Raw genomic sequence first — 25,785 nt, 5'->3', positions numbered from 1 at the left:
AATTCATTTCCTCTTCGAAGAATATCGAAAATAAAAAATGGAGAGAAGTAAGTATACGTAGGTTAATGTACACATAGTGAACCAGATGTTTGTATATTTAAACTTATTATGTACAAGGGGTTATATTATATTAAACAACGATTTGCTATATAGGTATTTGCCTATAAGAACTCGTAACATCGGTACAATATATTTGTTAATCACATGACCACGGAGTGGTCACATAACAAAACTTGATTATAAACTTTGTATTTTTTTATCAAGAAAAATGAGACGAAGGATATAAGCGTGTATATCGAATTCGTAAAAGTTAATTGGCTTGAGTATTCTTTTGTCCAGTTGCAAATACATGTTTATAATCGATTAAAAAGATATCATCGAAGTTCTCCGATATTTGCAAAAATATAGAAACGATGTGTTACAAATTAATAAGAATCGATAATGTGAAAGAAGTTTGAAAAATACGACTGAATACGAATGAACAGCCGTTTCCTTGCGTTTCAGGAAACTTCTTTGATATAATTATCGAAATATGTATACTCCCACTCAAAAGTCTTAGGGCATTCACCGTTTTTAATAAAACCTTGGTATCCGATGTAAATTATACATTTTAAATCGCATGCATGTTTCAATAACATTTACTTTCTTTATCATATAACTAACAATTTTTGATATCTTTATTGTATACATAGTGTTATCCAATTTTTAACCTAATATAATAATAATTGTCTTAAGATTTTTGAGCGAGGAAGTAGCTTCTACGATACTCGTGAAATATTCATGTTTGTAATGATTCGATGAAAGATCATCAATTACGTCCACTTGAGAATCACGACGAGCGTTGTACGATGTCTATTTAACGCGAGTTCCAACGAGCGATAATAATAAATTACTATTCGCATGCACTTTTGGCAGACGCTTGGCGAACAACAGATTATCTTTGTTACCAGCTAAATAGCGAGCATTCAGGAATATTTAGAGCGTACAACAGCGTGTCTCGAACGATCAGACTTCTAATTGATTTTTCAACTTGTAGCACAAAAACCGATAAATCATATCTTTCTTGATACATTTTACGAAATAGAAATAGATATCTTACGAGATACTTAGACGTTGAGCAAAGATACTTAACACGTACGACACCGTAAGAAATGTAACATTTCGAATGACATCGTCGAATCGTATTAACATATTAAATTACAATATCTAATTATATAGATATTGCGAATATATAATAAAATGTTTTTTTTTTTTATTTTAGTTTAATATCAAACAGAAGAACATTTCTATTAAACAAACGTTTTCGATCGATGTTTATATTATTAACATCATCTCATACGGCATGGGACATGTCAGTGAAATTATTTAAAATCAGGTAGGACATAAGCAACGAAGAAGGAACATAATACCTCTCGTACAGGTTGCAATTCGCCAACGAATAATTTCAACAAGAAGAGTTTATGATTTCGTTACGTTGGTTGTATCAAAGAATACTACTGTTCTATCATTTTTCTTTCGAAGAGTATTGTTTCATACAACAGAATCTCGCTCTTACTCAAATTTTAGAGACACTGGAATGCACGTGGGTAGCAATAAAGTATATTAGTAATACAGTCTCAACATCTTCTACTTTCGCGATACATGAAAAATTGAGAAAATTGTCGGCGTGCGTTTCACCTACATGTACACATGTGCAACAGCATTCTTTCGATGTTAAACAAATGGCAAAGAAATTTCGATAACTCTTACGCAATTACGTATACACGTGGATCTCGTTTGTCCATGATAGACACTTTCGAGGTCCCACTAACTGTTTTTCGGTCTCGTGGAGAGATTTGAAGTTGACGAATATTTCTTTCTAATTTCTAGAATACTTTTCAATCACGTCCTTGACAGTGAAGATTTCTCCGGCGAGCTCTCAAACGCTGCCTCGAAAGTAACTCTTACTTCTTTCTTTATTTTCATTTTTTCTTTTTTTTGTTACTTCTTCTGATCGATCGATAGAGCAACATTTTTTCAAGCTTTTTGCATCTTGCCGCATTTTGTTATTTTATGATTCGAAAATAATGTCGACAAGATTAATTGCCATGTGGTAAGATACCTAACAGAGGCAACACCTAAAACGAGAACCTTGTTCTCGGAAATATAAAAGTCGCGCGTGAAGAAACCTCTAATCGAAATTCCTGTCTTTCGAAGGACGATCTTCTACGATGTTCAGTCTCTCGGAGAAATTTGTTTACCGAAAATACATACATTTATGTATATTTGTATATAGTCAATGTAACATCGTGAGTATCTTTTTGCTGATTACACACAGAGAACAAAAGTGATATACGCGACATCTTTCTCTTATTTATTACTACGCGAGGGAGTCGCGGACATAAAATTAACAAAGCATCGCTACAACTCCCTTTTCTTTCTTTTACGTCGCTTTTATGTTTCTCGAATCGCTAAATGTATGTATATATATATATATATATGTAAAAAAAACCAGCATTCTTTGTGCACAGTACACCGTATATAGTCGACTTTCGTTACCGCGCACCAGTTGAAGGATTAATAACTTGAATTAGTTAATTATACATAGTTCAAGTACATTTACATACACATCTTTATCACATACTATTCGAAAACTCATGTTATTTGCACGCGAACTATAACAATTTCGATATGGATTGTACATATATTAATGTTCTTTAGTGAGGTATGCCTGTGTGACGCCCTGAACGATGTTATCCTCATTCTCGACGCGATGATACTGAAATTTCTTTGAAATTTTTTTTCGTGTTATTTTTATAAGATATATATTTCGATAATAGTATAGAAATATATTTTTTCACCGACAAAGGTGTAGAAAAGATTAAATTTCATTTTATAGAAGATACGAAGATGACAAAAGAAAGGAAAACGTATTCAGAGAGAACATTCATCGCTGAAATAATGTTCAAATACCGAAATAATAAAATATAGAAAATGAATGAGAGAATAACGCTTTTAACGATACGTAATATAATAATTTATGTTATTTCGATCGTTTCGACTATGTTAGAGATAAAGGATATCGTCGAGAATATCGAAACAGCGTACAGGAGCACGATGATATCGATAAATAAACTCATATTCGACATTTATATTTTGCAACTTTCCATGGGTGGTATCCTGTTGCATCGAATAAATTAGCAATAAACAAATGTAGCACGAACGAAAGAGATTTTAAAAATTTCGCACATCTGTTCACTTAGCACACCTGCACATTGGTAACAACGATATCAACGTCTTTTCTTATCAATAACGATATTAATAATTTCATCTTACTTGTATCATTGTAACGTAACTTTATTGTTAAAACTTAATGGACAAGTACGTTGATCGTTCCAATTTCACTAACGATTCTCTGTATAATTTAAGTATCATTACAAAGTATAATTTAATTGAAACGAGGCATAGAATAATCTTTTAGATATCTTTTTTAAATTTGCCAATGAAAAAAAAATTACAGACGTTTTTCGCATTTAAATACAAATTTCTATAGATATTGAATCACTGAAATCAAATGTATTGTTACAATGTTCGTTCTAACTTAGTAGCACTTGTATATGCTCATCGTCCTTTAAGTATTAACAAAAACAAAATGGAATAAAGCGTTTTCTATTTATACATAGTCTAAACATGTCGCAGTCAGGTTTCCTAAACGCATTTTAAATACGCTATTCAGTAGTGCTTGCGTGATTTATCTCATGTATACATATGTATGCTCTTCATTGAAGTGTATTATTTTTTCTTCCAGTACATTCATCTTGTGGTATATGCAACAGAATGTGTTAAACGGATCTGCGGAAAAAATACAAAGTTCATCGAATTTTATTTCTTCTATTGTTCCAACTTTCTTGCATTGTAATTATCAAGTAAATATCTTGTAGAAATCTAAAGGCTACACAATTTACACATGAGATTTACAGAAGGAATAGGAATTACTTTTAAAAAATAAATCGTTTTATACGATATAATAAATTGAAAGCATTCTAGAATAATATTCGTATTTTGAATGAAAATCACAAATTCATACATGGAAAATCTAATCATTCGATTAATAGCAAGGAAAGAAGAATATCATCTTGTAAAATAATTATAGAAATATCGTTGTTAAATATTAAACGATGGAAATAGATATAACGAAATTTCGTCAAACGATGTGTCATTCGTTATTACTAGTAAAATATGGTTCGTACAACTGAATATTAATTCGACTCTTTGGACGAGGCCCTCTAAATTATTGCGTGGAATTAAGCGTGGCATTAGGTCATTTGGTTTATTCCGATAAATATTCATTCTGGCACACACGTCTTCAATTCCCGCGAGTTACTACTTATTTGCCACCGTGTGATGTATGTATGTATACTCTCGAAGCATCCAAAACAGCAACGATATCGATACACAATAATACCATATTTATGTTAGTAACACATAATATAATACGATTTTACAGTCATTTACTTCTTCTTCTTCTTCTTCTTCCTTTTTTGTTCACTGGTAAATGATATATTGACAACGCTTGGTATTTTTATGATATAGTTATTACACTATCGATGATGATGATGATGATAATGATGATGATAATGATGATGCTGCTGATGATGATGATGATAATAATAATAATAATAATAATAATAATAATAATAATAATAATAGTAATCATAATAATAATCGTAATAGCGGTATAACAATAACATAATTATTATAATAATTACCATGAAATAATACAGATAGAAATATATACAGCATGCGTAATACATTGTCGTTGTAAAGTTATACGATTATAATAGTAAAAGTAAAGATACACGCGGCTCTTTGTGTTTGATTCGAACGATTCCTTGCTACGCGAGATTATTCGGGGACAAACACGGAGCTACGCTTTATCTGAACACCTTATTTCTTTGGGACGTACTAAGACCGAAGGCTGAATCAGACGGCATTCTCACAAACATTATTGGAACGGTTCACTTACGCTACTACAACATAACAAATACCATTGTTTACTATTCGCACCTTCTATTCGCATCATCTGTTCGTTAAGTCCAGAGTCTATTAAAAAAAAAAACTAAAAATTTCATTTGGATTTTATTACAGTTTTAGTATATAGTATTTAGAGCGAAACACAAAATTTTTATGTTAATCAGTAACCGATCTTTCTTATACAGAATAATAACACGTCGAAAAGGATACTAATATGTAATAGTATTTTTTTAATGATCTTTATATATCGTATGTTTTGTGTATTTCTACCTAGTAACGTTTATATAGCCAGAATGATTTTTTTATGTCGTTTATTCAATGCCTTCGGGTAAATATTGACGAAGACATGTACCGAGTTAGAGTATCATGCATAAGACATCATTAATAGTGCAGATCAAACAAACAAAAATGTTACACTCCGCTGTTATTCGCAAATGTACAGATGTATATTATATATATTAAAGTGTACTTCGTATAACGATGTTGAGAATCTTTTATCTGCTCAAATGCGGATAACCATTTATATTACTAATCCGCTCACTTTGAACTCACTGAATACGTGTACATAACATTTTTTTTTTTATTGTCAATCCAATAATCTGCCATTATATTTTGCCTTTATACATGCTAATTTAACGTTAGCGATAGTGTACAACCAACTACGAGTATATAAGTGTCATTATCTTAGAATTCGATATTGCAAGGCAATGATTAATCTTTCCTTTCCTTTTACTTTTTTACAAAATCGATCGATTCCTCTGTGGTAAACCAGAGTATCGAAAAGAGCGCGCGCTTCGATATAATTTTTTTTATGTTCAAATAGTATTCAATGCATCAAGAGATTTGTTTGTAACTATATAGTTGAATACTTAAATGTATCCTGTATCGGACGAAAACCAAGAAGATCACATCCAAAACTGACTTCATACGCAGTGAAATGTTTCTTGATGTTACGTAATTAATGTTTCTATAAATTGTTGGATGCATGTATGCTTGATTCAATTTCTGTTTTCGTGCCACCGTGATTATGATATGCTAAGTAGTATTAAAAATAAGCATTACGCGATTATCCTTCATAGCCTTTCGTTAGCACAGATCTCATAGTCATTAATAATAAGTTAACACATCATATATCTTTCAGTTCTGATTTCATTATGAAGATTCGTAAAGTCGTTGTGCCCGAAAATATATGTATATATATATATATATATATATATATGTATATATATATGTATATGTCTCAATTCAATCAAATAAATCAAACAGAAAATGCTTTTACCGATAAAATTTACAATTTGCCGGATTTTTCTTGCTTACTTAGTTCAAGGGCTAAAGCTAATTCAGCCTCTTCTTGCTGTTTACGCTTACGCCTTTCCTCCTCGGTCTTTAAGCTTTGTTGAGATGCCCAAACAAATTGCTCTTCTTCGCTTAACGAGAGAGGTGGTGCTGCATTGTTACCGTTCCAAATTTTACCCATGTCATTTTTCGATTTTTTATCGTTAAAAGTAGTTTTAGATCTATTGTGTGCTAAATCTTGTCCGTGCCTTCTGGCAGATTTTTCATTCTTGGTGGAAAATGCTTCGTCTATGTCTACCGTTTTTATCTTGAAGTTTGAAAACGCAGAGTCGATGGCCTTTATATTTCTGTTGTCGTCAGAGAATGCTTTCACGAAATCAGTATCGAATTTAGCATTGTCTTTCTCAAACTTGCTTTTAGTCAGAGGAAAAGTATTTGAGAAATCAATATCGAAGCTTTTGGTGAACGAATTTTTACGAGAGAGTACCGAGGTTGTTCCGTAACTAAATGGATCCACGTTGCCAGCCGTTGTTTCACTCTTATTCGCGTTATGATCTTCTGCATCATCGGCGAAAGGATCTGGTATGTTAAAGGGATCTTCGTATCGATAGTCTCTGAAGGGATCTTCCGTGAAATCCGGCAGCTTTGGAGTTACCGTTGATACTGTATGTGTTCTGCTGGTTGGTCTGGGTGGTGCCGTTCGAGTCAGTGTTGGTTCCGGCTGAAGCAGGTTTTTTTCAGTGGTCAATTTTCGTTTACTGAAAAGGTAGAAAGAATAGCGCAAGAACCGCTGGTTATCGTCAGGCTGCTGGACCATACGTGGCTGTCGTTGAATACTAGAATATACTCAATTGCAAGCGAGTCAAAATATTCGAGTTCGTTCGTTTTGATTCTGTTGCAAATAAAAAACTCTAACACGCAGTAATCTGTAGTATGTTACTAAATTAATCAATTAATCAATTAGTAAATTAATCAACCGATAATCAACTTTCAGCGAAATATAAAAGAAACAACAAATGATAGATAAAAATGATAAGTGAACGCTTTTTAAACCATTCACGAATAAATAAACATGTGTTTAAAGATTCTATGACGTTAAATTGGTCGAATTAACTCGAACATTTTATTTAAATAATGTAAAAATTTCCATGCAATATTATAAAAAGAAAATAGAATACTGGAACAAAGAGAACAAATTAATTAATTTGTAGACAGCATGCTCCAGGAGTCGGATCAATGAATAAACTGAAAATTGTGCAGCTTCTACCTAAATATAAAACAAAAAATATAATTAATCTTTTTTTTAATATAAATATATTTTACGAAATAATATTGTAATATATTAAAATGACGTATTATATAGTAATATTAAGTAACTCGTAGTTTAGGAATGTGAGTTAAGAATCGTATTTATGTAAAATAGCTACTATTTATGTAAAATAGCATTGTACTTTAAGTAATGTTTAAGTCATTATCAATATATTACACCTTCGTTAAAAATAACTGTACTTAAAACGTAAAGTAACAGCATACAACGTACTGGACATTGATAAAAATGAGGAAGGAAGGGATATGCCCAGGAAGATATATTGGAGCACTTAAACAGAACGAAAGGAGATTGGTTAATACGATTCAGAGTGCCAAGAAAATAATTGTTCTACCAACTGATAAAATAGGAGCATAATTTTCAACGATATTATATGACACTTAAAAACGTGAAAGTACATACCTTAGAATCAAAATTAGCAAAATCTGCAAATCCAGTAGACGTATTAAAATTATTACTGTTGTTGTTATCTATTATGCCTTGTTGAGCAGAGAAAGCATTTGCGAAGGGATCAGGTGTAGGAGAAGGTGTAGGCGGTGCCGGTGCTGCTCGTAGAGGACCGGTAGGTCCTTGAGACGGTCGAGGAGGTGCTGGTCGTGGTGGAGGTTGTTTTGCTTTTTTAGGAGGGAGAGCAGGACTAGGACTTTCTGGTCGAGGTGGTGCATGAAGATTTGCGAATGGATCATCTCCAAATGGATCTTTTGTCGCCTAGGAGAAAAAGAACTAATAAATAAACCAAATAACAGCTGTATTCTTGAAAGAATTTATTATTCCTATAATGACTTACTGATGTTGTAGTGGTAGCTTTAGTATCATTTCTTTTTCCATCTCCAAATGGATCGAATGGATCTTGTTTCACAACAACATTGCTATCATCAAATACACTAAATGGGTCAGATGTGAATCCCCCTGCTCCTCCTCCTCCTCCTCCCTGTAATTGTAAATATATTGCTACGTTAGGAATTATATAATAATATAAGTAATTATTTCAATTGAAAGATCTTACAGTAGTATTTGGAGATGAAAATGCACTTCCAAATGGATCCGGTGTTGATGCATTATTAAATGGTTCTGCAAAAGGATCTTGTTCAAACCCATCCATTGTTGCTCCATTTGTATTAGAAAATTGAACGTTTTTCTTATTTTGAATCTTATCTTCTTCGCTTGTTTTCTCGTATCTATAGATTTTTACACAGAAATAATAAAGTAATATTATTATAAAGACAATTAAGGAATGTACATATTAAATACTTACTCTAAGTTTTCAATTTCGGGATTAAATTGCAGACTAGTATCAGGTACAAGTGTGGCATCCCCAGTTGCAAGTGCAGAGTCATAAAGTGCAATTGCATCACTCATTTGCCGTTGTTGTTCTTGTAAATGAGTGATTTTTGCTTTTGCTTGACAAATTTGCAACTGTGTATCCTGCAAATTTTTAGTGAGTTCATTTAATTGGTCCCTGCTTTTATTTTGTTGCTGTTCTAACTGCTGTTCTTCTTGTCTCAAGCCTTCCAATTCTTGTCGTTTAAAATTCAGTTCTTCTTCTTGAGCACGCAACACCGATTCTTGCTCTTCTGCTTGTTGACGCAATTTATCAACCTATTATTAATGGTAATAAAGTATTATATATAATAATTCATCTATTATGACATAAGTATAAAAGAATATTTCTGTAATATGTTAAGTATATTTGTAGATACACATATACATATATATGTAACTTATAGACTATATACAAAGACTAAATATGTAATTTAATAAAGCTTATAGTCACTCAATAATATATTAATTACGTCACTCAATAATATATACAATAATTAATTAATTATATTGTTAATAACGTATGGTGTTATATCTACACTTAATTATTTGCAATTATCAACATATATTTTTAAATACAGAAAAATATTATATACAATTATAAAAATTTAAGACTCAAATCCAGATTAAAAATACTTGTATTTTTATCAATCTTGAAAAAAATTAAATTTAGCATATAGATTTATATGAAATGCTTTTATAAAGTTAAAACATGATTTCATAATTTTTACTAGACTGGAGTCTCAAACACAAAGTTGTAAGCAAATATAATTCTTTTGATGGCAATCTATGCTACAACCAGTTTATCATGCAATGCAGCAGCAAAGCACTAGCATTAACTATGCAGATGTAACGGAAACAAATAAAGCTTTTTCTAAAATAATGTGTGGTGTATATATATTAAATCATTAGTTTATATATTTATATCTTATACATATGCTTATATAGATATAAATAAAGTCCCATATAATTATTTTCTGAATATAATTAATACGCAAAATGAAATCATAAATGTTTTTATTTTTAAATTTTTGTAGGTTTATCATTATTCTTGTAAAAAGCTATCCCGATTTTTATCATTTTATAGTATTATACTTGATGAAGTACTAAAGAATTGTAGCCAGTATCTCATAGTAGTGAGAAATAGAATCTGTATTTCGCAACCGTACCTGCCCTTCATTAAAAGTAGAAATTTTTGATGTACCTTTTTCTGTTCTTCACGTATCTTCTGCTCGACCTCACTCAAATCTTTATCTACTTCTGTCTTCTATAAGCCAAACATAATAAAACATAATAAAACTAAATCATAATGAAGGATCTAAACACATTGTAAAATAAAACAATAAAATGAATTGATAAATATTCTATTATATAAAGTATAAATTATATTCATTGAAAAAAAAGTAATCAGAGAAAGATCATAAATAAATAAATCAGTCAATATATATGTATAAAAATGATTTTAAGTATCGTATAACTTATACTATGAAATATGCGAAAATGTTAAAAAAGATAATATTAAATACAGGAAAAGACTCTTACACTTTATACCTCTTTCCTTCATTGATAACTATTTTGTACGCAAAAAAATAATTTGTGAAACATATGATAGTGTAATAATACAATATGCAGTGTTAAATTATATTATTAAAACTTAATTTGTATCGAATAATAATTTCTAAATTGTAGAAATTGTAGTACACTTAATTATTTACATATCTTAACAAAAGCATTATATACAATTCACAAATCCATGTTTCTAATTTCATATGTAAGCAAAGCTGTACATTCAACAAGCAAATCATCCAAATATATCAAATTAAAATGTTATTTACCTGAGCTTTTAAATCATTCAATCGCTTTTGTGCTTCACCTTTCTGATTTTCTAATTGCTTTAATGTAGCAGCAAGTGTATCCAGTTCGCTCTGTAAACTTTTAATTTCACCATTCTTTATCTTAATATCAGCTTCCTTTTGTGCTATATCTTGTTCCATACTTTGCCTCTCTTTTACAAGTTCCGCTATGTCTTTACTTATCATGTCCAATTCTGGGTTCGAATAACCAGAGACATTATTGTTTTCCTAAAAATGAAAATACATTTTATTGAAAATAGAAAAGGGAAATAAGTTATATGAAATGATGATTTAATTATATAGTGACAGTACAAATATTTTATGTGTGCGTATAATAATATATAAAAACATATGTCAAGTTAGAACTTAAATATCATATTTAATTTGAAAATATATTTCCCTTTGGATAATCATATTCCATGTAACAAAATTAATACATTCTATACTTCAACTATCTAAATATTTTAAATAACTTTAAACAGTTCTAAAATATTTTTTATTGGGATATAATTCTTTATAACAAGTAAAATTTCATATCATTTACAGAAAACTACCAAATAATTTAACAATTTTTATACAATTCAATTCAACACATTTTTTTGTCAGTACAGGGTATAAAAAATTAATTCCTTCTTGCTACCGCTATCCATTGGAGAAAGCATTGTAATTTTTCAATGAATTATATACCTCATATTAAATCAGTTTATAGAAATAAAGGTGCTGTCATTTATTGTGTTAATTATGAATTCTTCTATGTATTCACGACGAGTTTTAGGTTTGATTTTTTCCGGATCATTTGTATCATACAAAGATATTAATTTTGCTTTTCTCGCTTCTATTTGTAACTGTTTTGCAAACATAACATTTCTCGCCTTTTCTCTTTTCAAGGTAACTATTGGTGTTTTATTATGTATTAAGACAGGCACAATTGTTATACAACTTGCCATATCCAAATTGTTTCCCTTTTTACATAATGAACATATTTCCAATGCATTTAAATTACATTTACTACATTTTGACATGTTTGTTGATTTCAATGTAAAGAAATAAATTTCTAATGGATAAAAAATTGAAAAACGTATGTCAAGTTTCGTAAAACTATAAGATGCGGTTAAAATTGTTGCTATATCTTTATTTCTTATTAAATATAGTTTCTAATTTTATAATAGGAATAAATTTATGGAAAAAATATAATGAACTTCGTAAGAAAATAAACGAAAAATTGAATAAACAAAAAGGTAATAATTTTTGCCATTTTTCAGCATAAATATAGTAGCTTTTTATTTTCCATTAAGAGAGTGAACTTCTTCTTGATATTAATGAATATGAATATCCAAGAGCAAATGAAACACTTAGAAAGATACACAAAGAGTTATGGCAGGAATATTATGAATGTTTAAAAAAGACATATAACGAAATTGGATCAGAGAAGATGATGTATCCAATAGCGTTTCAAGCCTTAGAAGGAACACTTGTCACGTATGATGAAAGGAATACTCTTATTACTTATTTTATAATATATAATATATATATATATAATATATATATAATATATATATAATATATATATATATTATAATAGTATTATAATATATATAATAATATATAATATATATATAAATAATAATATTACTAATACACCAATTTCAGATTAAAATGTCAAATATGTATCTCTCCAATAGAAATATATGTTAGTGATGATGTAGAATGGTATTTCAATAATACTGTTAGCAATGATACAAGTAGGCTTATAGTATCAGATAATGTGTTCATTTCCCCAGAAGACAGATCATTAATAATACATAACATTAAGGTACAATTTAGTAAATAAATATTTTTTGCCATAATAATACAGCAGTCTTTACAGTCTGAACAAGCTGGTCAATATTGGTGTAAATTTGGGGATACATTATCAATATATTACTATATATCCATTGACACTGATCTTGAAGGAGTAAAAATTGTATATCCTACAACAGCACCCAATATGCCTCATGCAATACCGCAAAATATTGTATCAGAATATAATTTAAATATCTATACAACATGGACTAAATGGTCCTTATGTTCTAACTGTAATGTAGTTGGCAAAAAAGTTCGGTATGGATATTGTACTGTTTCTTCACGTGCAGATATCAACAAGAAAAATATAATAGAAGAAAAACTACTTGCAAATTATAAACGGCAAAGTATACTTTTTTTTTGTGCTATTTTTATTTATCTTTATCTATCTTATCATTATCTTATCATTAGCATTATCTATCTTAAAATTTCAAAATGTGTAACATTTAGCTGCAGAGAATGAACAAAATGGAACAATAGAAACTACAACCACAATTCAGGATCAAATTATAGATAAAAGTATGAATGATAAAATCAAAATGGTTTTACGTTTATTTAGAAACAAAATACCTTGTAAAAGTAAATATTTGCCAAAAGCTTTGGACATTTCGAATATTAAAGATAGAAAAACAGAAATTATGGTGCGCTATTGTAAGGTATTATTAAATATTATGCAAATAAGAATATTTCGTGTAGTGCTTAATATTCAATATACAATTAAATTTACATAACTTCCTTGTAGATAAAGTGTCCAGAAAATATAATATTCGAAGTACGAGATAAGAAGGGAAATGTACTTGAAAGTGCAAATAATAGTGCTGGTATATATTCTATGGTTCAAGGAATGCCTGCTCCATCACCGCCAGTTATACGCACAACAATTTATCAAAAACATGATAAAAAAGCAGTTCTTGTGTGTCCAGGGTAAAATAACATTGAAAATTAAAGAAATACGTTCAAACTTTTTTTACTTTTCCAGAAATTTAAATACAGATGTACCAATTAATTGGAAAATAGATGACAAAATCTTAAATCCGTCTATTGTAAAAGATCAATCTGAAGGAAGAATTTATTTTAATTCGCAAATGCATATAATCTTCAAATCATTAAAATTTCAAGATGCAAATATATATAGGTAAATAGTTATTTAGTTATTAAATCGAATTAAACAATAATACTTGAAATACAATTCATAATGACTCTGTTTATAGTTGCTGGCAAAGAAATGAAATCGTCGGTGTAATAAAATTGAATGTAACTGGAGAAATGGAATTACAAACAAATTACAGTGTTATTATGATTGGTGGAATGTTAATAATTGTTGTATTCATGATTGTGTTTTGGAGGGCATTTCAAACTCGTAAACGTTTTACGATACATTGACTGTATCATGCATTATTTCTTTGAAATAAAACAACATACGATGTTGCAAAAAAGGTATAAATAACTAAGAAAGAAGGAAAGAGTTATTTTGATACAACGAGATATTTACCACAACAGATTCAGTTGGTTTCCGCATGGATGGTGGTATCATATCAGGGCTCAAAGCTGTGGGTGGTTCAACACCCCTCAGTTTTTGTTTAATAAGCCACATAGCTAGAGCAAATTGTTCTTTATTTAACTTTCCACTTTGACATGTGTCGCAAAGACTCCTGAAAAATAAATAAGAAATTTCTTTCATTTTTTCCTTATTTTCTATTAACCAGTAAACAGTATAATTAAAATATATATGTACCATATATGAGCTAAGACAGTCTGTGGAAGTCCACTTTGAAGGAAGACATCTTTGATTTCAATACCTGAGACATACCCATCCATATCTAGATCAGCTTGCAAAAATAGTTTGTCTGCTACTATTTGATCCTCAGATGAAACTACCCACTGTACATTCGTCTATATTATATATTTTTATATTAGGATTAGAATATTTAATTTTTATTTTTATTTAACAATCGAACTATTACCTTTACTGTATCCAAACCAACCATGCTCTTCACTGGAGGTACATTAGGTAGAGGTGGAATAGATGGTGGAACTGTTGTAATTACAGCAATTGGCGCAGGAGATTTTGGTACTGGTGTTGTAGAATCTTTCCTTTTTGCCGGTGGCATTAATTCTGGTGGAAGTACACTTGGTATAGCATATTTCTCTAAAGCTTTATACACTAAATGCACAGCCTGTATTAAATAAATAATACATCAAATTATATTATAGAAATAAAACATTAATTTGTATATTATATATTATATATTTGTATATTGTATATTATAGAGTAAGCTACTTACAACAACAAATTCATGTCTATCCAGCATACCATCTTTATCCATATCTGCAAGATCCCAAATTTTTCCAAGTGTATCTAAAGGAAGTTTACTATCCATAAGAACATCCTTTACTTTATTCCCAGGTATATATCCATTTGAAGGTTGCAAGCTGTCAAAAAGTTGATCATATTTGGCTCTTTCTGAAGGTTTAATAGACCAATCTCCGTTACTGATAGATGTTATCACTGGTACAGTATTTACTATATTTTTTTGAGATATTACAGGAATATCACCCTAAAAATATATAATGGCGATAAGTAAAATAATTTATTTCATGCATTAAATAATGTAACAGTTTACCATTTTTGGAGGTGGCAATTCTATATTTAAATTTGACATACTAAGGTCTCTTCCTGCTTGGGCTAATGCACAAAGTTTGAGAGCAACAAAAAGACCAGATTTGTCTAATGATCCACGTGATTGTGGATCTGCCATATCCCATATCTTACTTAGTACAACATCACTCAGCTGGGATTTCTTAAGAAATCTTGCAGCTTCCATCGCACCAATTCGTCCATATCCATTTGGATCCACCTTCATATGTCATGCGTCATATAACATATTAATCAAATATTTAATTTTAAACCATCTAGATACATAAACATATAAGATATTACTATATGAAAATACATAAAACTATACCTGGTTATAATAAGCTTCATATATAGCAGTATGGCTTCCAGCCACCTGTATAAAAACAAATTTGTTAAATGTATATATATATATATATGTATATATTCACTCCTATTATATCATAAATTGTATCATATGACAAACTGTTAATAGTATTATGCATAAATAACTCACATAAATTGCCGCAAATATAATTGCCGCAAATGTATAATGTATTAACATTAACAAATATATGAATAAAAGCTTCAAATTATTAAGTTTTATGATATGTAAGTTATAACTATTTTATCAAGAAGTTTATCAAGAAGTACATAGAGGAGATAATGTATTTAATGTAGATTTATCGAAAGATTATTTGTATGTACTGTCAAAGAAGTTTAAGTAACTGACGACACAAGTATGGTTGTATTTATAATGTGTATGGCAAAAGGTGGTATCCCTTTACACGGAAGAAAGATGAATCTTTCAAAGAATCTAATTAATAATAGATCTAGTATATTGAATATTATAGCCTGATAAAATTATAAAAATTATAATATACCTGCGTGGGTGATGGCAGGGCGGCCATACTTGCATTGAACACTGGCTTAACCAATCAGACTATGAATCGATAGTATGTCATATTAACTATTTTACTTAACATTTTGTAGAACAATTGTTATTGTCAGATACATTAACGAAACGCAGAACAGCGATTATATTTCTCCTGTCAAATTATTTGGACGAACGAAAGAAAGTAAATGAAATTTATCAACAATATGAAACACTTCTGCCGCTTGTAGCGCTCGATTGCCGTCTTATATCACCCGTGCCTTATATTCTCATATTCCACCCTCTTTTCATCAACCGATAATCATGCAAACTAGACTTCATGCGCACGATGTAAACTTACGATTCAAATTGAGTATCTATGTAACTTGAATATCTATATATCTATATTATTTTATAGATAATTTGTATCGAAATGAATTATTTCAAATTTGAATACAATTTTCGATTAAATGTTCTGTAGTGTATTTAAAATTATTCATGTATTGTTTTCTAAAATTATAAACAAGTTTGTTTTCCCAATCAATTGAAAAGTATGCTGTAAAAAGAGTACATTTTAATTTACATTTTTAGTCGTTTTATCATTTTATTAAAAATTTACAAGTATCACTACTATTGGTGCAGCTACTCTCCAATTTATATTGTTGTAGTAAAATAGGTTATGCTATAATTTGCCATAATATATAATTTATACGATTTTTATATAAAAATACGTGATATACATTAGAAAGAGAATGAAAAAATCGAATGTCGCGTTAGTGATAAAATGAATCAGAACGAATTGAAACGATCGACCAAAATTTTTTTCCCTGAGCAATTTCGAGTAAGAAAATTGTCTTTATCGAGATTATATTGGACATTAATTGAAAATAGCACAATATAATCAAATCTCTGATCAAATAAAGTATAATATTTAGAAAAAGTCAAGTTTACAGGTTATTAACAAAATGCTACTGTCGATTAAAAGAAAATAATACTGGTTTTCATCGAAGAAAACTACCGGTTTAAAATACACTTTATAATCGATAATGATATTCGTTAAATCTAGTAAGTCTCATAAGTTTTGCTTTGTCATTATCCGAAGAATTCAAGACTATATGATGTTTCATGGTAAATACTAATCTTCGGAAAACAAAACACTAAAAGCATAGTAGATATATTCCTGTCATGATCTTTTCTTTCCTGTTTTTGGTGCAGATGATGCTTTCCTTTTCAATGTACAATTTTGGAAATGATCGTATATCTGTAAACAATTTGTTTACCTTTTGCATATTTCATACATAATTTTTATAGATAATAATAAATATATAATTTTTAATTTATTATCTGATCTTTTGTGTTATCTGAAATTTGATGTTACTTTAATCTTTCATTTCTAATGTCATTTAGATTTTCATGATTTTCTATTTTTTCAGTTTTCATGTTGTTTAATTACAATGCATTTACATATATCAATATATTTTAGGTTTCCCATGGTGTGAACTTATAATGTGATATCATTGAGGATTTGTTTTTATTCCACAAGATAATGACTATAACCATGTAGAATTTAGTATCAAGAAGATGACGCCTCATTTTGTAGCTCTGACACCCATAAGAAGACGATGTTTGATCATACTCTCAATAGTATTAATACCATGCGCCATTCTAAACCTTTTATCACCATCAGAGTTGCATGAAGAAACAGTCTTGCAAAATAGTATCGCAGAATTACAAGCTAAATTGGAACATTTACATGCTAAATATATTACAAGTCAAGAAGAGATAAATTTATTGTCACATCAGTTATTGCAATTAATAGAGAACAATCACATTTTGCCAGATCTTCAATTTTTACTTAACAATACCACATCAAATGTGACCAACATAAAATTGCCATCTATATATAATTTTCTTCCTCATTTTTTGAATGATCCTACTAGTCTACGTCCAGCATTTGTACAGAGTAAAGGTCGCACTGGAGTCAGCATGGTACTTGGTGTACCAACAGTTAAAAGAGAAGTACAAAGTTATTTAATGGCAACACTTAAAAATTTACTAGATCGCATGAATTCTGTGGAGACAGCAGATACTTTAATCATCGTGTTAATTGCAGAAGTAAGTGTTTGTAAGATAATAACAAAGTTGCGCTATAGCTATTTTTATCTATGTATCATTCATATATATTTTTACAGACAGATTTGGAATATGTAACATATGTTGCAAAACAAATTGAAGTTCAGTAAGTTATATGTAAAAAATAGCAGTGTTTGATGCTATCCATTTCTTAATATATTTAATTTATTTGTTTATATCTCAGGTTCCCAACTGAATTTGAAGCTGGTGTAATCGATGTAATATCTCCATCTGCATCTTATTACCCAGATTTATCCAAATTGCATGATACTTTAGGCGATGACCACCAAAGAGTTGTTTGGAGGTCAAAGCAAAATTTAGATTTTGCATTTCTTATGTCATACGCTCAGACAAAAGGAACATTTTACGTACAACTGGAAGATGATATTTTAGCTAAAAAGAATTTTATAACAACAATGAAATCTTTTGCACTACAAAAGATAGCAACTAAAGAAAATTGGTTTGTTTTGGACTTTTGTCAATTAGGATTTATTGGTATGTTATATTGATATCGATATGTTAATTGCTAAAATTAATTGCTTTGTTTTATATTCATAATTTTTTATCAGGAAAGTTATTTAAATGTGCAGAACTGCCATGGTTGATACAATTTTTTTTAATGTTTCATAACGATAAACCAGTCGACTGGTTATTAGATCATTTGGTATCAACTAAAGTTTGTAGTCTTGACAAAGATAGTGTAAGTGTATACACTTAATAGCGAATTAGGAAAAAATATATTTTAAAGACACTTATGTTCGTATGTAACGTATTTATGTTAATCAATGTTTTGTATATTTTAGAAACATTGTAAAATGGCTAAAGCAGAATTATGGGTTCACTACAAACCTTCGCTTTTTCAACATATAGGAACGCACTCCTCGCTGAAAGGGAAAGTACAGAAATTGAAGGTACATATATTAAAAGGAAAACAATTACACATATGGTATTTCTGTTTTTCTTTCCATATTCTATAGTTATTATAAATGTTATGTTTAGGATAAACAATTTGGAAAAATAACATTATATTATGCGCACGAAAATCCAGAAGCGATAGTAGAAACACAAATTAAACCTTACAAACAATATACATTACAAAAGGCCTATAAAGGTGAATCATTCTTTTGGGGTCTTTTGCCGCAACCTGGAGACCATTTAAAATTCAAATTCTCCCATCCTATTTTTATAAAAAGGTATTTTAAACACGTATCATATTTTATGCAACAAGTAATTATGACGTTAACTTTTGTAATGCAGGTACTTATTTAGAAGTGGAAATCCTGAGCATCCATCTGATAGATTTTATAACACTACAGTAGAGGTCTTTACAAAGATATCTGCATCCATGAATAGAAACAGTAATGACATTACCGAGGATGGTTATGTTATTATAGGTATTGTACAATATTATATGAATAGGCATATGTAATTAATAATATATATATATATATAATGTTGTTTATAATTAGGAAAGTTCGATGCACTTGGGATTGCTCAAGGAACGGTAGATCCAAAATTAGGGAAAATATTGATACTTCGTTTGACAGTACACAGCGAAAGTGAAAATTGGGCTATCTTATCTGAGGTAATATTTGTCAGTAAAGAATGTCGTTATATTTATAAATGTTATATAAGTAAAATTTACACAGATTTTCACATTTATTTTTCATTTTTTATATTAACAGATTCATATAGTCGAAGATCATCCTAGTTGACCTTCGGAAAAAATATTTCGAAAATTTTTTCGGCATCATTTACAGGGATAATATAAGTTAATTATTAAATTATTTTTAATTTTATTTTCGTGTCATGATATCTTGATAGATTATAGATTAAAGATTATTTTCCACCGTCCACCATGAGAGATAGCTTATACGATATTTTAGTAGATCTGATTTTAATTTAGAAAGTGAGTTTAACAAAATTTTATTTTTAAAAGATGAATCATCATTACGTATAACGGGACGATATAAATATAAGTCCTTTATTAGCAAAAATATTTAATTCTTTTTCTGAGATACGTTTTCGAGCAACTTGCGAAATTTTTGACCAATTTTACCAATTCTCTAATCGAAACAGTACCTGCGTAGTCAATATGTTATTTCATTTATCAAAGATCGAAACACCACTTATAATTTTATGTAGGTATTTCTAGTATGTGAGCAAGGAAGTTTCTGTGACTTGAATCTCTCGCACAATACTATTAATGCGAATAGGAATGTCATATACTTAACATCGCGATAAAAATAAGTGCCAGACTATTTTAAGAAATGTTAAGGTCAGTGGAACAAACAAGTGATTTATCTTTTCGTAAAACAAGGAAAAACCGTTGAACAAATATACATTTGTAATATGTGTAATTATGTGCAATTTATATTCTTTCTGTAATATATTATTAAAGAAATATTATTAATGTCTAGAGATTCGAATACTTGTTATATATTAAAAAGTGAACGGTGATTTGAAGTTTGTATGGTTCTCGTATATGTATTATTTATTTCGTATAGCTTCTTATATAAATATATATTATTATAAAAAAAAAATATATATATATATACATACATACATAAATATACACACACACATGTATTTTCATATAAAATAAAATATATTTTTTTGAACATTAAAATATACGCTTACTTAGGACTATTGTAATTACTGTACGCTATTTGCTACATATACTGCATTATAAGTTTAGATTAACAAAGATATTATTTTCATTATAATCTTTTGATATCAATTAAACCGTATAAGGATTAAGTCGATTAAAAATTGCCATTACTTTTGAGTGAAATTATTTTAAACGCTTTCGTACTTAATTACGTCCTTAAAGAAACCATTACCCTGAATGGTTTAGGACTAATGGTGACTCCATCGACAAAATCTTCTGTCGATGGTTCTTCTCCAGGTACTGTGGAAAATGTGAATGCTTGTAACAGAGTAGTAGCTATAATAAATGTATTGCTTCTAGCTAAATTCTCCCCCATACAACGACGTCTGCCTATTGTAAAAAAATAACAGTGTTAAACGTATGATTATTAAAAAAAAAGAAAATGATTACGTCTCTTAATGTTGAAATACGTACCCAAGCCAAATGGCAAGTACGTGGGTGGCGTAATGATATTACCACTTTCGTCTATAAATCTTTCTGGTCGGAAGTTTTCGGGATCGCCCCATGATTCATCCATTAATACTCTATTGAAATTTACCAAAAGCATCGTATTCTAAAATAGCGTTAGCTATATTATTTGCTTAAAGATTTTAATTGCTTCGTACTCGATACCCTTCGTCGCATCAGATACTTACTTTTGGTATCGTATGACCCAATATCGTAGTATCTCTTTGTGCTCTATGTGGGACATTTAACGTTCGTCCTGCGAAGAATCTCAATGATTCCAAGACGATGGCGTTCATATATGTCATTCTAAAGTGAGATAATTAATTACATTTTATACAGACGATCAATAAAAAATATTAAATTTTCTAATAGCAATCTTAGAATCGAATTTTTGTCAAATTTTGTCTTTCTGAATCACCTCGTCCGATCTTCTAGAGTTGGAAGTCTGTTACGTCCAATTACTCTATCTATTTCTTCGTGTGCCTTTTTCTGTACTTTCGGGAATAGCACTAAATATAAAAAACAAAAGCAAAGACCTTTGGACGTAGTTTCTGAACCTGCTGTAAATAAATCCATACAAATGGCAAGCAATTGAGATTCTGAAACATAATTCGGTATAATTACAATCGATTTAAATGAAATATTACTCTTAAGGCGTATATCTAATATTCAAATACCTGAAAACGTGTTGTTATAATTTTTAGAGTTCAAAACAGTTAGATATACGTCCATTAAATCTCGCGGCGAGTCTGGTGCAAAGTCGTTCTTATGAGTATCCAGTTCATCCTATAATTATATTACTTAGCTTCTCCTATAATTGACACTCGATATTCAAATGGTATTTTGTTTACCTTCAAGTACTCCCAAAGTTGTCGATGAACCTCCACGAACGATTTGTAACCGGACATTTCTGGCGCGATAAATCTCAGTAGCGGAAAATGACCAAACGGTGCTCCTAACATATCGATTTTCGTTAAAGCCTGTGTCAGGATCCGTTGGAAATAAGTTAGCTCCTCGTCACCGATATTAAACCTGAATTAGATATCTCGAATATAAATTTTGTTATTGAAAAACTGTTTGATCTTTCAATGAGACCAGATCGATATTTCAACTATCAAATAAGATAATACGTGGAAGTAACAGAGAATGAACAACCTTTTACCAGCTATCATTCTCCACAAAGTATTGAGTACTGTAATTCCAAACACGTCGGTCATTGGAATTATCGTTCCAGGATGGGATTGAGCCATCTTGGTTTCCACGTATTCGTAAGCATTTACGTACAAATCCGAGGCTTTTACTTGCTTTTCACTCGTTCTATGCTTCTCCATTAATTCTGACTCGTTCGCCTTATCTTTTTCAATTAATCGATATATCTGTCCATTGTCATACTCGTTATTGTTGCAATACATTTTAGATTCGTTAATTCGATTATTATGTTCGTCGTTGATTAACTTTTTGATGTGTTCAACGAGCGATCGGCACTCTTCTTGTATTATTACAGCCATGTCTTGCCGACCGAAGCCGAGGTCACGGAGATGTTTCAACACGAATCTTCTTTGCTCGATCCACAAATTTCCATCCACGAGAATTAATCCTTGAATCGAAAAGATCCAAATTCATGAATAAAAGATAAATAAAAAAAACGGATCGAATAAGATTAAACGTTTAAAATGAATCTTTAATTAGATAACTAAAGAAAAAGTTGATGCTGATGAAGTTACCTCTCCTACAACCGGAAGTTCGCACATCGTAAAGTAGACCAAGCGGTCTTCCATCGCAATCTTCATTAGCGAACATTGTCCGAATGCTCTCATAATCATTTAGTATGACGATACGGTCCACGCCGACTTTCAGACCGACCACCGGCCCATATTTCTTACATAAAGTGAAACAGGTCTTGAACATGTAACCAGTTTTCTTGCGAAGACGAGTCAGTTCGATGGCGCAGCCCAAAATTGGCCACCATTTTGGACCTAAAATCCTCAAAAATTAGACATACACCGACCGCGTTTTTCTTAATATTTATCAAATTGTTAAAAATAATTTTTTTATTCCATTTCTCTTTTTACTAATTGGTAATCGGTTTGGGGGAAGGGGGAGGAAGTTAAAAATGTATAAATTAAGGGAAATATAAGCTAGAGAATATAACAGCACCTGGTGGGTATCCTTTCGGTTTCCGCGATCCTAGATATAGTAGCAGTAAGAGTAGTATTATACATAACACCACCGTGGAAAACATACTGCGAACACAATAAATACCGTTATAAGTTTACTTTACACGGTACTCGATATTTTAACGCGAATGTATTTGTTCATTTATTTAGAAAATCCCTACCCCAAGCCTAAGAAAAGCCCAAACCCTACGGCACGAGGAAGAAAAGTAGTTGGAATAATGAATAATGAATGTACAACAAAGGAAGTAAAGATGAAAAAGGAATATAAATATATGAGAGAAAAGATGTAGAAGAAAAGACGGGCAAAGGAAGTTACGTTATAAGAACAACGCTGATTGCCTTAACTTGTGAAACCAGCTCCTTCGGAGATATTATTTGCGTAGTAAGTTGCCTATTCTAGTAACGGGGCAACAAAATCTAAGATCACTCGAGAACAAAAAGAAATCAACCCGAAAGACCAGAGTATTGCATGAATAAATTCTAGACTGGATATACTATATCGATTATATAGTATCTTAAGCGGAATATAATCTTTCATATCGATACGTCCTCATAAAAAAAACTTTTAGAAATACACGCTTGCAACAGTTTCGGTAAGGGAAAGTGATTAAACGAGATGCGGAATTCGACTCTCACCTCGATTGCCGTTTTCGACTATTTTGAAACGTGGGTTTGCGCCGCGCTTTTGAGGAAGAAAGTGCACATACACGCGGACTCGTGAGAGAAAGTTACACGGAAGGGCCGAAACATGCTCTCACTTTCATTATTTCATAACTCTTTGCGTAATCGGTGTATACGCTTAAGCGTTTTTTATTCTTTTTCCAAACGTGTCATCTTTTTCGATATATTCCAATTGCATCTTCGATCACTGATCCCATGTCTACGATACACAATACTATCAACAATATTATCGCGATCAGTTGTACTTTTTGTCCTCTTCCTCTCTTATTAAAACAGCCTTTTTATCTTCACTATTTAAGTATTTCGTGAATCATACGACAATTAAATTTTCATTATTGTAAACTATTTTCTAAAGTTTCCTATACAACTGTCTCCCTTTTCGACATATTTTCTTGTGTCTTGTATTTTCTTCATAAATAATATTTTGCGAATGAATCAAAAAAATACAATCAAAACCTATGAATAATAAATTTATAGCGTTCAAATATTAGCGCAATAATTTATCAACGACTAATTTAGAAAATTTGTTTTAAAGTTAGATAAAATGCAAATCGATATAGAAACAATTTTTACATTGAATTTGGATTATTAAAAATTACTAAAGCGATAATCTGTCTGATACATCTATCCGTATCCTTAAATCAATCTTACCTTACATCTGGAGAAATTTGCTGTTCTGTTGTGCACGCAAAACTGGCCGTGGTCCAGCCTGCAAACGGCTTTTAAATACCCCTCTTCGTATCCAACGATTTTTCATTTTGCGTACAGAAGATAACAGCCTTAAGTTGTATCTTCGGTTAAAACTTGTTGAATAACAGTTTTATGATACAGCTTAATACGGTTATCTTCTGTCCGCAAAATGAAAGACCGAAGAGGAGATACGAAGAGGGGTATTTAAAAGCAATCTTATACAATTTAAATACAGCTCAACCATTATACGCGCATCATGAGTAGAATAATTTATTAATATTAGTGAAAGTTATACATATTAACGATATCTAGCTGTAAATAATAAAATTAATTTTTAGAAGCACACTGAAGAAGCGGAAGTTGCTGGCATTTTTGTTTTCTTTTTATTTAAAATCATTAATAATTACATTGACAGTCCTTCAGTTACTTCCACTTAGTAATTCCAATGCTTGTTCTTTATACCGCGGTCTTCCGAGTTGACTCCTTTTTTCCAACGATCTCAGAGTTCCCGAACTATGCAGGTATTGAAGTATTTTTGAACGAGTCGATATCTTCTCTAGATCTTACTATAAGTTCAGGCGATCAGCGTTGCAATTATTTGACTCTTAACGTGTTACTATAGTATAACTTGCTTTGTTCGTCTTTTTTCTTATATATTTATATTTCTTTTATTTGTTTTCTTTGTCGTATATCTGTCATTCTTTATTACTAATACTTCTCTTCATTGTACAAATATAGAGCTTGTGCCCGCGATTTATAAATAAATAAATTAACTAATCTTATCGGAATATTTTTTTTTAGAAGTAAATTTTATTGCAATAAATAAAAGGAGCATCGAGCATGAAAC

At 30.3% G+C, this 25,785-nt stretch overlaps 3 protein-coding genes across 11 annotated transcripts; 1 reads left to right on the top strand and 2 right to left on the bottom strand.

Moving 5' to 3' along the window:
* Positions 1 to 5,745: 5,745 nt before the first annotated feature.
* On the bottom strand, positions 5,746 to 16,456 carry LOC100747443 (epidermal growth factor receptor substrate 15-like 1). Of its 4 annotated transcripts, none has more exons than XM_012384029.3 (14): positions 16,150 to 16,456; positions 15,618 to 15,662; positions 15,276 to 15,509; positions 14,937 to 15,209; positions 14,616 to 14,828; positions 14,387 to 14,544; positions 14,144 to 14,303; positions 10,792 to 11,037; positions 10,161 to 10,223; positions 8,892 to 9,235; positions 8,640 to 8,814; positions 8,424 to 8,567; positions 8,039 to 8,344; positions 5,746 to 7,030 (listed from the first exon to the last, which is right to left on the bottom strand). In XM_012384029.3, the coding sequence occupies exons 1-14, from the start codon at positions 16,174 to 16,176 to the stop codon at positions 6,302 to 6,304; spliced, it is 3,117 nt and encodes a 1,038-aa protein (XP_012239452.1). In that variant the 5' UTR covers positions 16,177 to 16,456; the 3' UTR covers positions 5,746 to 6,301. The 4 variants fall into 4 exon arrangements, with proteins under 4 accessions (XP_012239452.1, XP_012239453.1, XP_012239454.1 ...); XM_012384030.3 differs by having other exon boundaries at positions 8,643 to 8,814; XM_012384032.3 differs by lacking the exon at positions 5,746 to 7,030 and adding an exon at positions 7,049 to 7,067.
* A 212-nt stretch (positions 16,457 to 16,668) lies between these two features.
* LOC100747322 (alpha-1,3-mannosyl-glycoprotein 4-beta-N-acetylglucosaminyltransferase B) lies at positions 16,669 to 20,632 on the top strand. Of its 5 annotated transcripts, XM_033320066.1 has the most exons (11): positions 16,673 to 16,980; positions 17,093 to 17,267; positions 17,623 to 18,254; positions 18,332 to 18,378; positions 18,457 to 18,767; positions 18,842 to 18,972; positions 19,076 to 19,183; positions 19,272 to 19,465; positions 19,530 to 19,666; positions 19,742 to 19,866; positions 19,958 to 19,987. In XM_033320066.1, the coding sequence occupies exons 3-11, from the start codon at positions 17,721 to 17,723 to the stop codon at positions 19,985 to 19,987; spliced, it is 1,617 nt and encodes a 538-aa protein (XP_033175957.1). In that variant the 5' UTR covers positions 16,673 to 16,980; positions 17,093 to 17,267; positions 17,623 to 17,720. The 5 variants fall into 5 exon arrangements, with proteins under 5 accessions (XP_024222506.1, XP_033175958.1, XP_033175957.1 ...); XM_024366738.2 differs by lacking the exon at positions 17,093 to 17,267 and having other exon boundaries at positions 16,669 to 16,980; XM_033320067.1 differs by having other exon boundaries at positions 16,669 to 17,204.
* A 228-nt stretch (positions 20,633 to 20,860) lies between these two features.
* Positions 20,861 to 25,750, bottom strand: LOC100745531 (probable cytochrome P450 303a1). Of its 2 annotated transcripts, none has more exons than XM_003488410.4 (10): positions 24,900 to 25,750; positions 23,548 to 23,633; positions 23,115 to 23,366; positions 22,546 to 22,987; positions 22,242 to 22,422; positions 22,068 to 22,176; positions 21,809 to 21,989; positions 21,579 to 21,696; positions 21,358 to 21,496; positions 20,861 to 21,273 (listed from the first exon to the last, which is right to left on the bottom strand). In XM_003488410.4, the coding sequence occupies exons 2-10, from the start codon at positions 23,630 to 23,632 to the stop codon at positions 21,092 to 21,094; spliced, it is 1,689 nt and encodes a 562-aa protein (XP_003488458.1). In that variant the 5' UTR covers position 23,633; positions 24,900 to 25,750; the 3' UTR covers positions 20,861 to 21,091. The 2 variants fall into 2 exon arrangements, with proteins under 2 accessions (XP_003488458.1, XP_024222504.1); XM_024366736.2 differs by lacking the exon at positions 24,900 to 25,750 and adding an exon at positions 24,204 to 24,662.
* Between the last annotated feature and the right edge of the window lie 35 nt (positions 25,751 to 25,785).

This window comes from Bombus impatiens, unplaced genomic scaffold (genome assembly GCF_000188095.3).
Source record: "Bombus impatiens unplaced genomic scaffold, BIMP_2.2 scf_0233, whole genome shotgun sequence".
Classification (NCBI taxonomy): domain Eukaryota; kingdom Metazoa; phylum Arthropoda; class Insecta; order Hymenoptera; family Apidae; genus Bombus; species Bombus impatiens.
The sequence above is the reverse complement of the archived record's forward strand: the minus strand, read 5'-3'. Positions and strand labels throughout refer to the sequence as shown.

Coding starts and splice junctions, on each gene's coding strand:
- LOC100747443 (XM_012384029.3), bottom strand. CDS start 16,176: ATGGCCGCCCTGCCATCACCCACGCAG. Junction 11,038..14,143: donor AACCAACTGAATCTGTTGTG/GTAAATATCTCG, acceptor TTTCATTTTTAG/GAAAACAATAATGTCTCTGG. Junction 8,345..8,423: donor AAGCTACCACTACAACATCA/GTAAGTCATTAT, acceptor TTTTTCTCCTAG/GCGACAAAAGATCCATTTGG.
- LOC100747322 (XM_024366737.2), top strand. CDS start 17,721: ATGACGCCTCATTTTGTAGCTCTGACACCCATAAGAAGACGATGTTTG. Junction 18,973..19,075: donor GTAGTCTTGACAAAGATAGT/GTAAGTGTATAC, acceptor TGTATATTTTAG/AAACATTGTAAAATGGCTAA. Junction 19,667..19,741: donor GGATGGTTATGTTATTATAG/GTATTGTACAAT, acceptor GTTTATAATTAG/GAAAGTTCGATGCACTTGGG.
- LOC100745531 (XM_003488410.4), bottom strand. CDS start 23,632: ATGTTTTCCACGGTGGTGTTATGTATAATACTACTCTTACTGCTACTA. Junction 23,367..23,547: donor ACCGAAAGGATACCCACCAG/GTGCTGTTATAT, acceptor TGAGGATTTTAG/GTCCAAAATGGTGGCCAATT. Junction 21,497..21,578: donor TGGGTCATACGATACCAAAA/GTAAGTATCTGA, acceptor ACGCTATTTTAG/AATACGATGCTTTTGGTAAA.